The following is a 19548-nucleotide window of genomic DNA, read 5'->3' as shown; positions in this document are numbered from 1 at the left end:
AAGGTTAGTGATTAATTTACTGCTGCATGGGCAGGTTTTAAAAAGCGAGCTTTAAAATGAACAGTGATAATAAAAACCAAGAGGCCGGCAGTGATCACTGCCTTTTTTAGGGGCTTGTTCAGATTAAAGAGAACAAGATACAAAGCATCAAAACATGTTAAAAACACAACAGCCTTAATAAACGCAGAGTAGTCTGGACCCGGAAACAGGGTTCACACGTCATCACTTAAAGACCGGATAGACATTTCAAGTGTTTACAAAAGTTGATGACATGTTTTGTGGGCGGAGCCCAAGTGGTGGCAAGAAGTGGCAGCTGTTGTTAGCATTGTCACTAGTTAAGCTAATTTTTTACGCTAGGATCTAAATCTTTCTCCAGTTATTTTAATCATTTGCCAAGCCAGAGGCAGGGGAATGCAGAATTCCTGCAGAAAATGTGGACCAACAAATCCAATACTAACATACAGACAGAAACTGCAGTTGCAAGATTAGTATTCATTATTTTTCGGTACAAGTGCAAGGCTCATTGTAAATTTTGGTTGTTGTTACTAGCTACCACCCGGATGTATTTAAAAATGTCATGCATAACTTTAAGGTTATACACAAATGGATTGCATTACTATGTTATATTACATACTTATATTTACAGGCCTGAATATTGGTCAAAGAAGACTGTAAAGTGGCTTAATGGATTTACAACAGGACCATTGTGGACTATTTCGCAGCTGCCCTCTGTGAAAAAGAAACGTCTTTGATTTTAGAAAGTAACATGTTTTAAAGTTTAAGCCAAAAGATAACACTGACTTTCTTATGATCAGTGTCAGTTTTGAAAATTATTAAAAACCCACATACTTCAAGCCAGACAATCAGAAACAAATCTTTTCTGTCGATGATATATGAATAAATAATGAAATGGGATCTCGGCATGTAACAAAGATTGTATGTGCCATTGCATTAGTAAAGGTTTTACTAATCGGCAGACATGATTTCATTTGTGAATACACTTTGAACGAAGCATTCAAAGATTTATTAAAAATGTCTGAGCTGAGTTAATAATCCAGTTGATTATTCTGCGAAAAATCTGTTGCAAATCAAAGATGACATGTAACGCTGAATATGATATCTTTTGTTTCCTTGATTGTCTTATTTACTGACATTGACATGATGCGTTTCATCAAAAGGTTTTCAGCTTTAGTGTGGGTGAATTGAGTTATGTGTCACTGATGCTGGAGTTAAACAGTCAATGTGACTTTGAGTAAAAGTTCTTGGAGGATGAATTTGAGACTGGATCCATTTAGCAAGCTTTAATAGGTCAGTTTGCTCCTGTTCGAATACTGGAATTGGAATAAAGTGTTTACCTGTTGCCTACTCGTCGGCCAGGACACTCTTGAAAACGAGATGAGCTCGTCTCAAGACGGACTCCTGGTCAAATAATTTTTAGATAGATAAAAGATAATGTCAAATGTACAACACGTTATTGGTTTCAAAGCATGGTTACTTCTTTTTCTTTCCTTTTTAGAGCAAGACAGGCATGTAACCAAATGCAGTTCAGATATAGAAACGATACAACCAGCACAGATCATGACAAAGTGTCTTCCCTCGTATGAGACAAAACCCCCTTCATGGCTAGTCTGAAAGGATGGATCGAATCTATATCACTCTGAGAGGTGTCAGTCAGAGTGGTTAACTTTGAGTTTCCAACATTTAGTTATTGGTAGTTATTATAAAAAGGGCAAATGTAAATTAGGCCTTATTGAGGTCAAAGGGCACTCAGTATGTCGTGAAAGCCTCAGCAATGCAAAATTAACACATTTTATCAAAGAAGACTGTAAGACTTTTGAAAAAATATGGTAGTCAAAATAACACAACTTTGTCTCCTGCAAATTATGCTCATATACAACTGAATCACAATTGGTTATTAGTGCTTTATTGCAGGGAGCAGGGTAATGTAAAGTCTTTCTGTTGAGGGCTGACTGGATAGAAATACAGCCCCTTGTCTGATGTAAAATCCATAAACATAACATTACCTAAAGTGCTCAAGATAACACACAACCCCCTAACTAACACCATACCTCAAAGGCTGCTCAGCAACCATCCTCACATTTCAGTCTCTGTTCTGTTCTCCACTGTTGCTTTTATTTACAGAGCTAACATTCTTGTCGTATTAATTTTTTTTCATAAAGCAGCTTGTGTTTATGTACACTGGGTAATTTCTCTTTTTCTTAATCAAACTGAATACCTAGAATCGCGTAATTCTATTGGTATTGGTGCCAGCTACTAAATTTCTGGTACTGTGATATCCATAGTATGGGGGTGCAGTGCTTTCAAGTTCACAGTCACATCTACGTCTTGCTTGTGATCTCTAAGTTTAACTAACTACAAATGGAAAAAAACAAAATGCTAAACTCAAAACTTCAAAACGATAGTCGATCTTCTTTTTGACACACGTGTGTTGTGTGTTTTGTCAGGAATTTTAGAATAATCCAGTCATCAGTCAACATTACCCCCTCTGCCCACCCACCAGCTTATAGTTGAATATGAACATAATTCTGAGGAGCACGTGCCATGACGATGAGATACATCACTTGTTGGAGTTTGATTGATTTCAACACTACGGGATTCCAATTTTGAGTCAACATTTGGGTTACAAAGCAATTTGCAATTATTAATGTGCCTGTCTCAGGCAAAACTAAACCACAGATAGAAAGACATGACAAGGAAAAAACAGCAATATCTGACAGAAATGTAGTTACTGCAAAACTAACATGAGACAACACAGGAAAACTGTGAAGTTGCAAATTCAAGAATTTTTATTTAGTTACTTTTTCCCCCTGTTTTTAGGTGAAACTGTTTCCACGTTAAACAAATCACTAACAACATTACGGCCTCTTTTAGTAATCGATCCACAGACATAAAAAAATTGGACAAGACAAGAAGGTGGCTTTATTAGTAGAGCCAGTAGAGATACAGAGTGAGAGGATTTGGCTTTTTTTTGTTTTTTTTGCATATGTGGTACAATAAAAGCAAAGAAGCAGTGTTGCTTCAAAAAGGTAAAACATTTAACAGTCTTCATATGGGGAACATCGCCCAGGTTTTTTTTTGACAAATAGGCTGCACCTGATTAATTAACTTAATAAACCACCTTCTTTTCAGAGCAGTCATTTAGACACACCATAATATTCAAATACAGGTGTTTCTAGTGACATTAATTAGGGTTCTGTGGTATTTATGTGCAAGCCTTAATTATAGTGATGAGAAACACCTGTGTTTACCTACTGCGTAACGTCAAAATGGCTGCGTTGAAAAAAGGTGTATGGTGCCCTGATTAAATCTGTGGGCAAACCTAGCACATGCTGGAAAAGCTCTAAATGCATTGTGTTTTTAAAGAAAATAGAATTGTACTCTTCAGAGATATTACTGTCTAGATATCATGTCGTTTCTAGCTTGATAATCCTAGAGCATTATATAAGGAGTAAGAACATTCCTGCTAGGCTTTAGAGACTTTACAGTGCAGTAAAATTGAAATTCTTCTACCTAGATAGACATTGGATAACAAGATCACTACATTAATTCAGATATTCTTAGAGTAACTAATGAGATTACCCAGCCCAGCGGTTGGATCAGACTACATAGATACCACATCGTATAAAAAGTATAGTAAAATAATCTGCAGTATATTCGTTAAATATCTTTCCTGCTCCACTGTGACACAAGTGGAAAGTAATGTAACAGTGTGCCTAACTTATACATGAAGCATGCTGAGTTATTACTTTCAAGTCATTCATAATGGAATCTTATAGAAAATGTTAGAGCAGACGTAAGAACTTAACGAAGTTGGAGAATGTGCGACATTAGGATCAGTGCAACCAATTACTGCCCTGTTTGCGTTACATACATGTGCCCCTTTTTTTTAACAAGACTCTGTGTCTGAATTGTGATCACGTATTGAACTATCATCTGTCATGATTGAATTTCTCTTGAAACATTTCTCTACTAGACAGTAAAAATAATGTGATGACTGAATTAAGCTACACAAGGTCCTCGACTGGACCCGGTGAATGTGGGGGCTCTCTTGTTACCTGACCCAGCTCTTTGTTTCTTTTTATGGGGATTTTGAGAACTCTAACATGGGGCGGGGTGCTGCTCATACCCAGGAGTGCAGATGAGTGGAAAGAGGGCCAGACACACATGCATGTGAGGTTAGCTTCGATCCACTCGCTGACATCCAGTGGGGGGGTCAACACCAAACCAACGAGGGGGCGACCTGACTCCCTCCCGGACAGCGACATGCACTGCCTTCCAGTTAATCCAACCACAAAACGCTACTTTGTTTCTTTAGAAGGATTAATGCTGGTAACATCAAAATTTTCTTTAATATGTAATATTTTTTTTAAGGTAAAGAAAGAGACACGAGAAAAAAAGAAATCAATAGAGAGCATACAGGTCATGCAGCACAAGATGGCAGACACAATGCTTTTATGAGGAAAGAAGGCAAACAAATACTGATAAAGACAAGACAACAAGGCACTATGACAGGCAAGAGATCCAAACAATCAGAGAGAAATGAGGCTCGTAGGTCTTACCAATGCGGTCCAATCGGTCAATGGCGACCGTTTCAAAAGCGCGTCGCATCATTGGGTACTCTTCTAGCACCTCATTGAAATGGTCAACAGAGAGGGAGAAGAGTCGACAATAGGTGTCTGCACGCACACTCGCCGTTCGTCTGCCCTTGGTGAGCAGACAGATCTCTATAGGGCAGGTAAAGGAAAACAAAGAGGACACATGATGAAACTGTAACAGGAGTGAAATGTACAGGAAGGAATCATCCTAGTAATTACAGTACATACAGTATTCTCATATAAATGAGCCTTGAGTACAAAAGGTACAGGAGAAGAAGCTAATGTGAATGCAAATAGAATGTGAAGCCCATCAGCAGTGCTGTCACTTGCATTACGCTAAGATAATTCATCATGCTGCGGAGATATAATAGTGCAATAATATGATGCAGTACCAAGCTTTATTAAGAAAAAACAGGGCGGGCTCAATGCACCGCGTTAAGAGGACGAGACCGAAATATTTCTTACTGACATGACAAGATGTGACTAGAACAGAAGAATTCATCAGCATTGGATCATAATTAACTTTGCAGTCTTCTTCACATTAGATAACACAGCATGCTTGTCTTTATGTGTGAAATTAAACACAAGAGTACCATATACACTAAAATTACTCAGATCATCATTATTAATAGTAATTACATTTTATTATTAGCAGTAGTATACTGTAGCTATAGCATTTTTCTTGTTTTGTGTTCTTGTCATCAGTGTGGAAAGAGTACTTATACACCCATATTTTATTTACAGTTAACACGGACAACAAATGCACTACATTTTTAGTCTTTTGTGAAAAAATATGAGCTCATTTCATCTCGGGAGAAGAAACAGATCCAGACACACTGCTGTCTTTCCTGGGCCAAAACTGAGGCGAAGTGTAAAACTGTTCTGTGATCAGATGAAGTGAAATTTGAAATACTTTTTTTGAAAAGATGGATGCCACATCCTCTGAACTTAAGAGGAGAGGGAGCTTGTTATTAGCACACATCTTTGTTGATACAGAGGTCCATTAGTGCCTATGAAATTGGGTATATGGACATCTGAGAAGGCACTGTGAATGCTCAAAGGTGCAGCTGAGGTCAGAGTGTACAGGTTCGTATCATGGGCATGAATGTCGTGCTGGGGCTTCTATTTATTTCTTTTTCCCAGGTAGCTTGATTGTACTGCATACGTCTTTAATGCTTTGAAATACAAGAACAGATTTTCTCTAATTATTAGTGGGTCAAAAGTACACAGTACAGGGTATTTGGTTAAATTTCCATTTGGAAGTAGGAAGTCAACCCGATGCTTTTGGTACCCACCAGGAAGCTTACAGTGCTTAACAGTGTATATGACTGTAAAATCTGACATATACAGTGTCTGAGCTCATCCAGAAGTTGAATGTGAACAATCCTTCCCTTAATTTTCTTTCCCTGAATCTTTAACACCGCTGAACCCACACCCACATTTGTCCAGTCCACTGCACGACTTCCATCTTCATTAAATCGTTAAATGTTAACTTGTTATGGTGTGATCTTTCTGGGCTCTGCCAGGAGCTGTCATGAAAATAGAGCACAGAGAGTGCAAGATGTGTGAGCAACACTCTCAAGCTGTGCGTGCGAATAAGGTGTTAGTGCTGTTTTAATGGAAAAAGATTCACTTTCACTGGTACATCCACTAATGCAAGCAGATGCACACAGAGAGAAAAACCTGCGTCATGTTCAAGGGGATAAACAAACACAAGTAGAGTGAAGTACAAAGAGTGGTTGGTTTATCTTTAAGAAAACGCTCTGGTATACCAGTAAACTGGAGACATCTAGAGACTAATGTGCATGCTTGACACGTAGCAGCCAGTGACTCAGTTAAGAACAAAGGTGAGTTAATCAGCTGAGTGGGCGAACTGAAAATAACTTATACTCTCCAAAGTTTGACCTGCTATGGCACTGAATGAGAACGATATCATAGAGTCTTCACTAAATTCAAAAGCTTGTAAAAATGTTGGGACTCCAAGGTTTGGAGGTCTATCTCCCCCCACCACCACTTCCCCTGCCAGTGGCAGACGCCCTCAGACATCGGTGCGTTGGTGGTTCTTTGTGTCCGGGGGTGGGCGTCCAGGTACACACCGGCTCGCTCCTGGTAGCTGCTTGTTGGGGCCTGGAGCCTGGGGCTCGCTCGGGCCACTTCAGGGGTGGGGTGCCCTCGGCCTCTCGGCCTGGGGCTCGGTCTCTCTGGCACAGCTGGCTGCCGGCGGAGCTCACGGGCACGTCACTGCAACCCCTCCTGGCTTCTGCTCTGCGGCTGCTGAGTGACCCCTCATCTGGGGCTCTCCTCAGCTCTTTCTGGGACAGTGGCGCGGCTGCCCCTCTGTTGGTCTTCCTTGGTCTCTTGTGTTCTGGGGGCGTCTGGATGTCTGGACTTTTGATCTCCTCCATACCTGCTTCATGCCCTGGAGGACGGGGCTGTGGCTCCCCACACCCTCTAGCAGATCATTACATGAAGGAACCTTTTTATACAAGCGCGTCCATGCTCACAGGTGTACACACGGGTGCTCACACACACAAACTACACCCTTTTTGGCTCCTACCTCAAAGCACACTGTGCGCTGTCGATCTTACGTGCTGCACAATAATGTTTAATATTTAGTATTTACTGTTATATTCCCATATATCATCGTGATGTTGTTTATTTTTCTTCTGCTTGTTTTCTCTTTTTTCTTTCTCAACAGGTGATCCAGGTGATTGATTTATGTATTTTATGTCTGCTTATTTTGTTGGTTTTTGTTTTTTGCCCTTTATCCCCGTCCCTCTTCCCCGCTGTTTTTCTTTCCCTCTTTCTTTCTCCCCTTTCTTTTCCCCAGTCAAGTCTGTCCCGTATTTAGCAAGTGAAAATAAAATAAAATAAAGAATAAAAGGTGAATCAAATGGACCATTACGGCAAGGCTGGGTTGGTCCATTTGGTAAAGTAAATCCGTTGGGCATCTTTCTTCACCTTTAGACAATAATTCTGATGGCAAAAGAGCCAAACGGGACAAAAAACAAAGTTGGTTCTGAGCTTTTTTTCCCTCTTTTTTTTTAATTGACCTGAGTCTAGTTACCTGTAGCTTCTCCTCCAGTATAAAGGTAACGCTCTTTTTTTGGCCTAGCATCATATGTCTAACATATGTCTAAGTACAGTTAGGAACATCTGTAAGAGGACTTAGGAGTTTCTGATTATATGTGCATATGCATATGTACAGTGCTCTGGGTTTCTGTGACTTATCTATGCTAAGATGCAGGCCAGAAACACAGTTACTCAGATAAGACACTGCTTAGCTGTCTGCATTTTCTATTTCTACACTGCAGCAGGTGGGTGGAGTCAGCTGGAGACACCTGGACCCAGAGTGTGCTATGTGAAACCATAACCTGCTTCAGACCTCTTCTTCTTCTTGGGCGATCGTGGCTCAAGAGTTGGGAGTTCGCCTTGTAATTGCAAGGTTGCCGGTTCGAGCACCGGCTCAGACAGTCTCGGTCGTTGTGTCCTTGGGCAAGACACTTCACCCGTTGCCTACTGGTGGTGCCAGTGTCCGGCAGCTTCGCCTCTGTCAGTGCACCCCAGGGAGGCTGTGGCTACAATGTAGCTTGCCATCACCAGTGTGTGAATGGATGGATGACTGGATATGTAAAGCGCTTTGGGGTCCTTAGGGACTAGTAAAGCGCTATATAAATATTTACCATTTCTTCATTTTCTGCCTCTCAGCTTTTCCATCACAATGTAAATCAGTTATGATTGGCTTTCATCTGCCATCTCTCTTTCTCTTTTCTCATGGCTTCATACTAAACTTCCATACTAGTATGTTGACAGTATTGTGTAAGCTGCTATAGTTTTTTAAATGTTGTTTGACATTAGGCACACATGAGCCTGTCTTTTCTGAACAAACTTTGTCTCCATTAACATCCTCAGCCCCCCACAGCACAGTTGTAAGTTTAATACCATTTTCTGGAGCCTCAGCGTGCACACGTGGCATTCCTAGGTATGTTTTTTGTGTGTGTGTAAGTTAGAGTCCAGTTAACACTTCCAGTGATGCGGTTTGACACGTGTCTGTTGCCTTGTCACAAAGCATCACTGTTGAACCCTGGGGCATTGCGGATAATTTGTCAACACTTTTTGTGTCACACACTCGAGGCAACGAGCTCTTCTTCCCTCGTCTCTACTTACGGCGGGTGCTGTGGAAATGTCTCATATGACATTAAAGACATTAAAGCCGAATCTGGATTTAAATCTCCTGTCGGTCATTGTCCCTGCACTGTGGTCTCTTTAGTACCTCGGCCTCACAGAGCTGTGTGACGCCAATGTGTACGCTCATTCACCACGCTCACCTGTGATTACTATGATATCTCTTTAGCATGCAGGTGAGTCACTGACCATTGTCAGAGGTGCTTTGTGACCTACTGTTCTCAAAGATGTCCTACTCATTACTATGGTAATAGTTTCCTGTGTCTGGGCTCAGTTTTGTAACTCGCTCTCTCCATCTCTGAAGCTGTCTCAGTCCCCCTCGCTGATTTTTCATTCTGGCCACGATCTGGCCTGGTTGTAAGGGGAGTGTAAATCATCTGAGAAAAGGGGGTAGAGTGAGATGCCGGGCATAGCCAGCTGCTCCCAACGCAAGGCTAATGCCAAACAAATACGAAATAAAAATACCAACAGGGCAGAAGGCAGCAGCTCTGGTGGGGCTGTTCACCCCTTTTTATTGGGTGAACAATTTACAGTGCATCCCTAATTTAATTTATTACATGACTCATTAAATGTTAGTGTATTTTCTTAATTAATATTTTCATTTTTATAATTAGGCTTATATTAGATGCTGATCGTTCACTGTGAACCCTCCATCTTTTTGAAATACTAACTAAACTTGGGGGTGGGCAATCTGATGATCGTACGAGGTCAGTCTTCATAAGAACTGCTTCATCTTAATACTGACTGAACAGTTTGCTATTTGCTACTTATTTCTATTGTACTTTAGGCGAAAGCTCAAATGGTTACTCACACAACTATGTAGCATTATCATTAATTAAAAATGCTAATCACAATCTGTTTCCAGCTTCCTAATTTGTTTTCTTAATTTTCAATTAATGTTTTTTCTTTTTTGAAAATTAATATTTTCTTAGGTGTTTGTGCTGACTGTAGCACAACGCTAGGCTCTAGGGTGTAGAAAAAAAACCCCATCCTATTAACATCCTTTTATTAGAGCCTAGTTGGCCAAAGGCGTTATCCTGACATTTCACCTTAGTTTCATAAACATGATCTGCTTGCTCTGTGTCACTGAGCAAAATGTCTCTGAGTTACAGCCTCAGAGGATACAAAGCCTGAATATGACACATATGCACTTCCAGCAAATCACCACATTACTTAATGCAGAGTTTAAAGCCACCCATATGTGAAACTACATATCTGAAGCAGGTATCTTTTCTAACTGATGTATGTCAGTACTCCTGTGTTTTGAACAAGCAAGGGGAGGAAAAAAAAGTCGATGCATTTCTTTCTTTTCTTTTTTTTTTTTGATTCGCTTCATTCCATGGCTCGCCTCTGAGACGTGAACTGCATGGAACAGACACACCAAAGTGAAGGTATTCTTAGACTCGTCAGCCTCCTTCCATAGTGGGGATGAACTCAGGAGATAAAATATGCAAGAACCTCTAAAATAGGAAACTTTGCTTTGCTTTCTCAGAGATACGACAATGTCTGCCTGCGGATTTTGTCGGAGTAAACAAAGTGCAATGAAATTACATTTGACATTTAAAAAATTAATGATATCTGGAACGCTTTGGATGGGGAGTGGGAACCGTGCCGAGAGAAAGAGAGAGGAAGAAGCAGAGCACAGCAGAGGACAGAACTGGGAAACTGCTCCTTGTTTTACACCGTGGCAAGTGAATGCAGCGGGAACATATAGATAGGGTGAGAGGAGTTCATGCTCATGTATGTGCGCCTAAGTGTGTGTGTGTGTGTGTGTGTGTGTGTGTGTGTGTGTGTGTGTGTGTGTGTGTGTGTGTGAGGATGAGGGAGGGACCTCTGTGTGTCCTAAGGGATGCCTGATCCACGCCTTGGCCCACTCCAGCAACCAGATGAGAGGTTACGTAACAGCGAAAGCTGACTAACATCCAACAGTGGTTAATGAGAATCTACATTTACAATAACTTAATTTCAAAAAGCATTAAAGGCCTCAGGCTAGTCTCATATATATGGTATAACTCTAAGAACACAGTGTGCATTGATGTAAGAAGCACAGTGGAATATGTAGCTAACATTTGGATTTTAATGTGAAAACAAATCAAAATAAGCAACTGAAGTTCAATTTCCAGTGTTTATAGTTACATTTCTTACCTCCAAAATAGGATCCATCAGTCAGCTTCATCTCCTTGTTGAACTTGGTGATGACACTTGCAACGCCATGTTGAATAAAGTACATCTTTTTCCCCACTGTGCCTTCCCTGATAATGTAATCGTTGGGCTGGAAAACTTCAAACTTCAACTTGCTCAGCATCCCCGTCACAAAGTTGGGGTCCGCATTGGCAAACAGAGGCATGGTGGCCACAAGCTTGCGGCAGTTGAAGTTGACAATTTCCTGGTGGAGGGGGGAAAAAAAGAAAAGAGAAAAGTGTTGATTTAACAGATGAGATCATGCCATCAATAATTCAGTTATTTCAACCCAAAAGTGAAAAATGAGCTTCAGTTCGGCAGCCTGACACAGAACACCACCTCAAATCTTTCATCTCTGCCGCCTTCACAGTATCTGCAAACATAAATGAATTGGAATGCATATTGCTGCTTTATCCCTAATGCTCCTAAAGCACTTTCCATTTCTCCTGCGAAGAAACTTTTTGGCACGCAATTCATATCCTGATGAGTTTGCCCTCTGGTGCCGGCTGCAGGCCATCTCTCTGGCCCATCCTGTCCCCTCAGACCCAGCAGCAGATTAGGAGCTTGTTGTCTGTTTACCCACACATCTCTGTTGCTGTGCAGATGGAAAGCTGGGGCACTTGGCATCTGCAGCGATGTGTTGTTGACCCCACATGAGGGATAACTCCCCTCCCCTGACAACAGGACATTAACAGAAAGATAACCAATCTCTGAAATGCTTGCTGGCTCCACGAGGGCAAAAAATATGTTAACTAAGCTTCAGAAGCCGGTGTCAGGTAAAGCCACGGCTCCGACCTCAATCAAGCACCAGAACTAATGAATACGATAGTAAGCACTTTTCATGCACAGTCAGGATTCCTCATGGGAAAACAATGTTTGGCTATGCCTATTTAAAGATTTGTCATATGGCAGAGAATAAAAGGCAGTGAGACAGAGGCGAGGAAGGGAGCAGGGGGGAGAGACAGAGCAGCAAAACAGTCTGCCTATTAGGCTGTGTGGACTCTGGTTTAGCATATTTTAGCCGATTAGCTTCAAACTTCATCTAGTTCAACTGTATTGAATCCCTATACATGCTTCAGATGTTCTTGTTTTACGACAGTCTGAAAGTCACCTTAGAAAAACGTTGATCACAACGTGTTTTTTCTTCTTCTTTTAATATTATTTTTGTCAAGGTTACTTTGTCCTTGTTTTCCTTCGTGTTCATCTTTGCTCGTCTACATTGTACATCAGGTTGTCAGCTACCAGAGATAATCAATGTAATACTGTTTTTAGGAGCTCACAATCAATTATTGGATGTTGCAGTGTCCTTGAATGCAACACATTTTTTTTTCTTTAAAGCGAAGTCTGCCCGTGCTCAATATGTTGATGGATCGCCTGTCTTAGGATGATCTTTACAGTTCACCAAATGAATAAGTTAAAACCAGCAGGGAAATTTGGAAAAGCTCTGCAGATGTAGAAATATTCTGACATAAATGTAAAAATGTATATAGTGGTGGAATCATCTTACATAGGATATACATCTTTTGTTTTTGTAACCCAAGTGAAGTCCGTACAAAATCTGGAGTTCGTTTAAGCCTACAGCAGCAGTAGCAGCATAATTGTTTTGCAGACTTGTGATAACTGGCTTGCCACAATCAGTTATAAGTATGCTTTAACTGATTCGGCATTCTTACCATAGCCTGAGTGGTGCGAAGTGGAGCTAATTCAGTTCCCAAATTGACCTCTAAGTCAGGACCCCACAGATTGTCCATACAATCAGAACCACTTAGGTTTCAGTCTGTCTGAAAGTGTCCTGGCTTTACTGATGATGGTCAGGTTTACAGCCACATTAATTGATTTTCGTTAAATGAGCTGTGGAAAAGCTCTACATTGTTGCTCTTTATCTCCCCAAATTTAACCTCAGCAATTTACCCAATCTCCTACCGAGCTGTTCACTCTGGGTAAAATATACTATACCGTATTTTAAACAGAAGAAGGCAGTGGTCATACCACAATGACAAACAGGACAATAGTTGATATGACTAGACCTTTCTATTTTTAGACTGGAAATTTATTCAAAATATGCTGAGAAAAAAGAAACAAACAAAAAACCCCAAACTTAGTAAGAGCTATAATCTGCTGGTCAGAAGATCCTGAGTGAAAGGGACATTCAGGTACTTTCGGCTAAAAAAACAGCTCACAGAAAGAGATTAATCAAACTAAGTCATTCCGATTATTTCACCAGTTTTTACGTCATCCAAGCATGCCAATGTAGTGGCCTTCAGCAGTTCATCAGAGCACTCAGTGGAATGGAAATCTATGGGAGAAGTTTGCTCCCTCCCACAAAATACTTAATCATCTGGTTTATTACAGCTGAACAGCAAAACATAATTGTACTGTTGCTCTGACAAATGCACACAGATGAGGTGCACAACAGCTTAAACTGTGCGGTGCCCAGCAGACCTAGTGATTATTGTGATAAAGATGTAGGTAAGCTTAATTATTGTTTTTCTTATAGCGTGGTATTTGTTTAAGTGTCTATTAAAGTAATAAAGGGTTATATTACTCTACCAGCAGTAAAGTGACCTACTTTGGTGATGGGAGATCAAATAAAGCGCATACTTTTAGAAACAGAGAGGAAACAGGCTGCACACCTGACATGGGGGAAACCACGGCGCCTCAGTTGTTGGATAGACTGATTAGAACAGAAGTGCAGTCAGCTGACACTAAGTCAAAGCTGCCAAATTACAGATGACGAATCAGACGAACACTGTCTTGTAATGTAATAAAGCTTAGTCAAGTTTTGGTGTCTAATTAGGTTTTCATATTAAAAAATCTCCAGTAATTATCAAATTTATTAGACCGACACTCAGATTGAGGCATATGCCATGAGTGCCTTAAATGAACAGTACTAGTAATCACACATATCATTTTGTTAGCTTCTGTAATGGTTCATCAACCAGTAGATGCAGCTATTTATTTGAAATTGTAATATATAATGTTTCACAAAAAAAGATAAAAAAAAAAAAGTAGTAAAGCCCTTTATTATTTTTGAGATGCCAAATTACAATCATTTACTTACATTCCTGAACAGGAAAATGAGTTTTGGTGATTCAGTGTTATAACTGATTAATTACAAAAAGAAGTTTAAATATGTACAAAAATTTTTTCCACGTAGTTTGTTATATAGTACAACACTAAATGTTACATTTTGTCAAACGAAGCTAAAAATAATTTATTCAATCTGGTTAAATTAAATTTACTCGACTGGTACTCATTCAGTTTATACCAATTAATAATTCATTAATTAAAGAAATAAACCTTGTTCAAAATAATTGCTTCATGGTTTTTGATGATGAAGAATCTGTACTCAATCTAGGCATAAAAATGTGAATTTTGGCAGATTTCTCAAATATTTTAATATTTTTCTAAGATATATGTGTATTATTTCTTGATTGTATAACAGGTGGTCTAACTATTTTTTTTAGCACTGTACATAAAATTACAACAAAATGTAAGACTTACTGAAATTGCTCTGATGTGACCATGTTTGCTATTATCGATCTCTCTCAGTTTAAGCTGGATTTAACCTTTGCTTAGTGCACATATTGAACTAAGCCCATGTTTTACTGTCCCTTTAAATCCCTGCACCTTTCTTGTAAGTGCTTGGGACTATGCAGCAACTCTGCACACCGTAGCATTCATCTCTTGAGCATATAACTTTGCAAGGTGACTTAATGGGGCTTTATGAGAGCTGGTCAGGATTCCTACACTACATTTATCCTACATTCACTTCTTACTCCGCTGCTCCCTAATATCCCTTTGCATAATTACACATGTAATGTGCTTATGGGGGAGGTCGTCCAAGGACCAAAACTGGTGCTTGACGTCACAGTAACCTTTATTGCTCTGTCTCATTACCTCTGTGGCAGTTGTTTAACAGCTCTGTAAATCACAAGCTCTTGGAGTTTATCACAAGTGAAAGAGAGGCACAGGAGGTGCTTCTGTAGGAAATGTTTTCCTATTTTGACTTTCAGCCAGTCAAGTTTCACCTGGGGAGACTCCGTTTTGCTCTTTTTCTTCCTGACCTTGTAAGATGAGATGACAGGTGTTTCAGTTTAATGTGCTGCACCCAAATAAAGATTCACTGCTTATGTTCAGAAAAAAATAAAAATAGATCTAACTTATGTTCCAAAACTAAGACATTGTGACACCTACCTTTCAGTGTCTATTTTTTTTATTAAGGTTCCAAAAATAAAATCAGAGCGTTCGAAAGGAAAAATCTGCAGATTTCTAAATGTTACTCAAGAAGAGAGCTTCTAAAATGTTGTGTCACCTCTTTGAGGGGGTCGTTAAGTTCACTCAGGATGTTTTCCTCATCAAAGATTTTCCCTTGGTAGCGGTGCTCATAGTAGTCATGGATTTTCTGTCTCATGTCTGCTGGAAGCTTGTGGAAGGACATGTATTGCTCCACTTGCTTATACTAGAAGAGACAAAGAAAAACAGTCATCACTTAACAGCTTAACATGTAAAAAAAAAAAAAATCAGATATCTTAAAGCAGCCCCAGTAAAGTCTTGAGTTTTATATTTATTTGGAAATCGCACCTTTAATAAACAGCAAAGCAACAAAAATGTGGTCTACACAGAGTGCATATTTGTGTCTCTGTATTGAGGACAAGGCGTGCTCTCACACAGTCACAGTGCCATGTCCTGGTTCTGCGTGTGGGGAGGGAGAGGCAGAACAAGAGAGGCAGGTGGTGAAGAAAGTAGGAACGAGTACAGGCCCGGGGCTATGTCAGACCAAGGTAGCAGCAGATTATCTCACCGATGCAGGAAGCCCAGTGCTAATAGGCAACCGAGCTATGCTGCAATGTGAACAAGCGAGGCATACCTAGTATCCAGGAGCATAAGAGGATATTGGGTAATTTTCAAAGAAGAATTCTCCTTTTGACCGCGTTATATATCATCATAGGGTCTTTACCTTATAATATAGAGCATCGTGAGGTGACAGGTGTTGTGATTTATTGCTATCCTCTTTCCTTTCCTGTCTTTGTTTTTTCTTGTTTACATTAAAATGTCATTTTTGAGCACCTTAAACTGCTCAAGTTTCATCATTACAATCAACTTAATTTTCACCTACTATCACATTAATATGCAAATAATGTTAAAATAATAATTTTCAAATAATTTGCATTGGTTTTTGGGTTGTTTAATAACTGAGAAGAGAACTGTCTGCACTTTAAATACAGTTCTGACAAATAAGAATATATTTCAAGTCCTTAGATTTAGCTGGACATACAGTGAATAAATCATTTTGAGATGCTACGAATTATAAAAAGTAGAATTTCTTTTTTAAAAAAGTATAATGGTGTGACATTAAAAAGGAGCGAGGAGGGAGTCTGTACACTTGCCATCTCTGTTTTTCTGGCTAACTAAGATAAAAGATCCCGTTTCTACATCCTGTTTCCAGTAATTAACTAAAAATTAGCAGGAGTGTAACGCCCAGCTGCATTATCCTGCAGGCAAGTACTGACCCACAAGAACACAGAAAAAACTTTGGCTCATTTATTTAGAGTAGTCGGCAAGCACGGCCAAAGCCCCAACACCTGAAAATGAACCTCAACAAAGAGAATAGAGGTGAGAGCCAGCAGCAGCTGCGAGGCTGGTAGGACAGTTCAGTTTGAGAGGCTTTGACCAATGTGACGCAGGCAGCCCCATAAAACGATATTTGTTAGCGAGAGGAGCCACTCGAGTCCCAGTGCCTCCCTCATTGATTTCTCACCCGGCTGCAGAAAGGTGATAAGGGACCAGAGCTTTGTTTGCGGGAAATTGATTTATTTTGAGTTCACACAGCTGAAGTCAGAAGGTGTCTGCAGGGGCTCAACCGGTCCATTTCGACTCAGGTGGTCAGGGTGGGGCACAGAGTAAGGCAATGGGGGCACATTTTAGGCTCGATATGGGGCCTTCAGCTTTAACGTCACATTATCTTTTCATTATGACTAATTTCCATTCTCATATTAATTCAGATGTGTAATTTTATTGGTTAATTACTTTCTAAAGGAGCAATTTAGATAAATGCTGACTACATTCCTCATTATCCCACCTCATCCATTTCTCTCTTTATCCCCCCTCTCTCTCTCACTCTCGTTCTCTCTCTAGAAATAGTCAGGGCCCAGTCAGACTAACACCCACACTGGGATGTGCCACTTGGCAGAACCCACTTCTTTCCTGGCTGATGGCACTCCTGGGGCATTCCTGTGGATCTAATTTAACCCAGGCGCACTGCAATTTGCAAAGTTAAACATCACCCATAAATATATGTTTAGCAGCATTATGTAAAATGATGAAACCTCCTCTGTTGCAGAATGTGTCCTAAGACGTGAAGGACAGTTTAAAGAGGGCAGGCAATTAGTGCAAAGACTTGAAATGCTTCATCCACTTTGTATGTGCTCAACGCTTCTTTTATTGAGCAGGAATTGATCTGATACCCGTCTGTGTCACGCAGAGGACGATGCATTTAATTGCAACCCCATTTGTAGTGCTTGCATGACATAAATGTAATTGCAAGATGCTGTGTTTGACATCTGATGGGTGCACGGTCACAGTATTCCTTTACAGAATCATTTATGTTTCAGAAACTTGTTTTGAAACTATTTAATTATCTTTGCAATATTTCAGAGGAGGGAGGTAGTTACATTAGCTTTGCAATGAACCTCAGACCGAAATATGAAATGTGGGACATCTTGGACATATCTTAAAGAGCAACTCAGCTGCACTGTGGCAGCACCAGGGCTTGACAGCAGACATGTCTCTATATCATACATACTTTAAACCCTCATTTCCTTCCCTCTCCTCCCACTATCTCTGTTTCCTCTCTTCTCTATAGCTTTTGCTTGGTCTGTTTTTTCTTTTCTCCTAGTCTGGATAAAATTAGTTTTTGAGTTTTTGGAAATTAAGTAGAACCTATCAACAACAATCACTTTACTTTCTTACTGCTCATCATGTTCTTGTCATAAACATCCTCCGGCCTCAGATAACTTATAACCTCGCATCCCCATCCATCTCTCCATCCATGTTTCCAACCCTCCAGCTGTGGCAGTGATAGATGTAATGGCTAGAGGCTCAGCACCCTGAACCCATCCCTGCTGCTCTGCAGCCTGCTCCACTGATATGCACAGCCATGCAGCAAATCAGCCCCTGCTGAACCTGGCTCCACACTGGAGCTCCGTTACCATGAACATGGCATTCGCGGCCCCGAAGCTGTCAGTTCGATTCCTGGGGTGACGTTAGAGGGACAGAAAGGGATGTAGATTAAAAATAGTGTGTGATGTACATCTGCTTTGGAGCAACTGAGCTGGAGATGTGCCACTAATTCAAACAGTGACTTGGCACGGCTCGCTTGTTTGCTGAGGGCAACCTGCCGTCATGATTTTTAAAAATTTTTTTGCTATGCTGTGAATATAACTCATAATTATATCTGCATATTAATGATCAGTCAGCATACCATTAATTTTTTTTATTATAGCCCTTTTATTTGCTGTCTTGTTCTTCGAATCTGTTTCATCTGATCTGATTTATGTGTCAAACAACACTTTGTATTGATAATGATAAATGTGCATTTTACTAATTTGTGCGGATTTGTGATAACACTTTTGCAAAGACAATAGAAACTGCAGTTTTAATTTCAAGTTTTAGGTGACATGTAAGATTGCAATGTGGTGCCAAAACGCACCGAGGGGGATGTTCCTCTAGATTGGACTGACCATGAGGACAGCTGGCAAGGTCGGGCCATCACACTTGAATAAACCGACAATGGCTAAATGATTTTATAAGCAAGGTGTAAATTAACGAAGAGGTATTTTAGCACGTCCTGTAATAGCCAAGGTGACTTTACCAATGCTCTGATAAGAATTATGACTACATCTCTGGAAGGATAAATAATGTGTGCTTTGTACCTCTGTCCAGTCGTGCCTCTGTGTGTGCGTTTGTGTGGATATGTTCTGATAAACTCAATAGGGATGTAAGCTGCTGGAGGGCTCGCTTAGTGGATGGATATGATCAACATTCATTGAATTCAGGAAGTCAAAAAGTGTGCTGTTAAACCACATGAAATTTTTTATAGATTATTAAAAGATGAATAATTACATGGCGGGAAAAATCAAAGTAATTGGTAATAATATTTTTAACTTCCTGACCCATTATAACCCATTTTCATAATATAATTTTAAAAAATGATGAAAACTTAAAGGGAAAACATCAGTTTTATTTCTTATATTCTAAATTAATCTGTTTAATTGCTTTCTATTTAAATAATATCTAAATAATTTTTCTGAAATCATAGACAAATACTGAAAAATTGTCTTAAATAACAAACTGAACAACTTGTATATGAAGATTTATTGTCTTTAGTTATTTAATTATTGCCACTTCTGATATCTCTTGACACGGAAAAGTAGCAAATGCTTAAAATAAAAAATATACTGAAATGCAGGAATTAGACTCCATTACTGGGTGAAAAATGGCTTGAAGAATAAACCCTGCATTAAACACTGTTAAAGACTTAATTTCTGAGTAATTGTTTCAGCTC

General features: G+C 39.8%; 1 protein-coding gene across 1 annotated transcript in view; it reads right to left on the bottom strand.

The window, feature by feature from the left end:
• Positions 1–19548, bottom strand: part of hcn1 (hyperpolarization activated cyclic nucleotide-gated potassium channel 1) — a 72818-nt gene that overhangs the window by 8312 nt on the left and 44958 nt on the right. Inside the window, exons 5-7 of the mRNA XM_080873846.1 lie at positions 15298–15444; positions 10947–11187; positions 4581–4745 (exon numbers count right to left, since the gene is read on the bottom strand). Coding sequence (XP_080729972.1) covers positions 4581–4745; positions 10947–11187; positions 15298–15444 — 553 coding nt within the window. The remainder of the gene's footprint in view (positions 1–4580; positions 4746–10946; positions 11188–15297; positions 15445–19548) is intronic.

The sequence above is a fragment of the Rhamphochromis sp. 'chilingali' genome (genome assembly GCF_963969265.1).
Source record: "Rhamphochromis sp. 'chilingali' genome assembly, chromosome: 2".
Classification (NCBI taxonomy): Eukaryota; Metazoa; Chordata; class Actinopteri; order Cichliformes; family Cichlidae; genus Rhamphochromis; species Rhamphochromis sp. 'chilingali'.
This window is presented reverse-complemented; position numbering and strand designations above follow the sequence as displayed.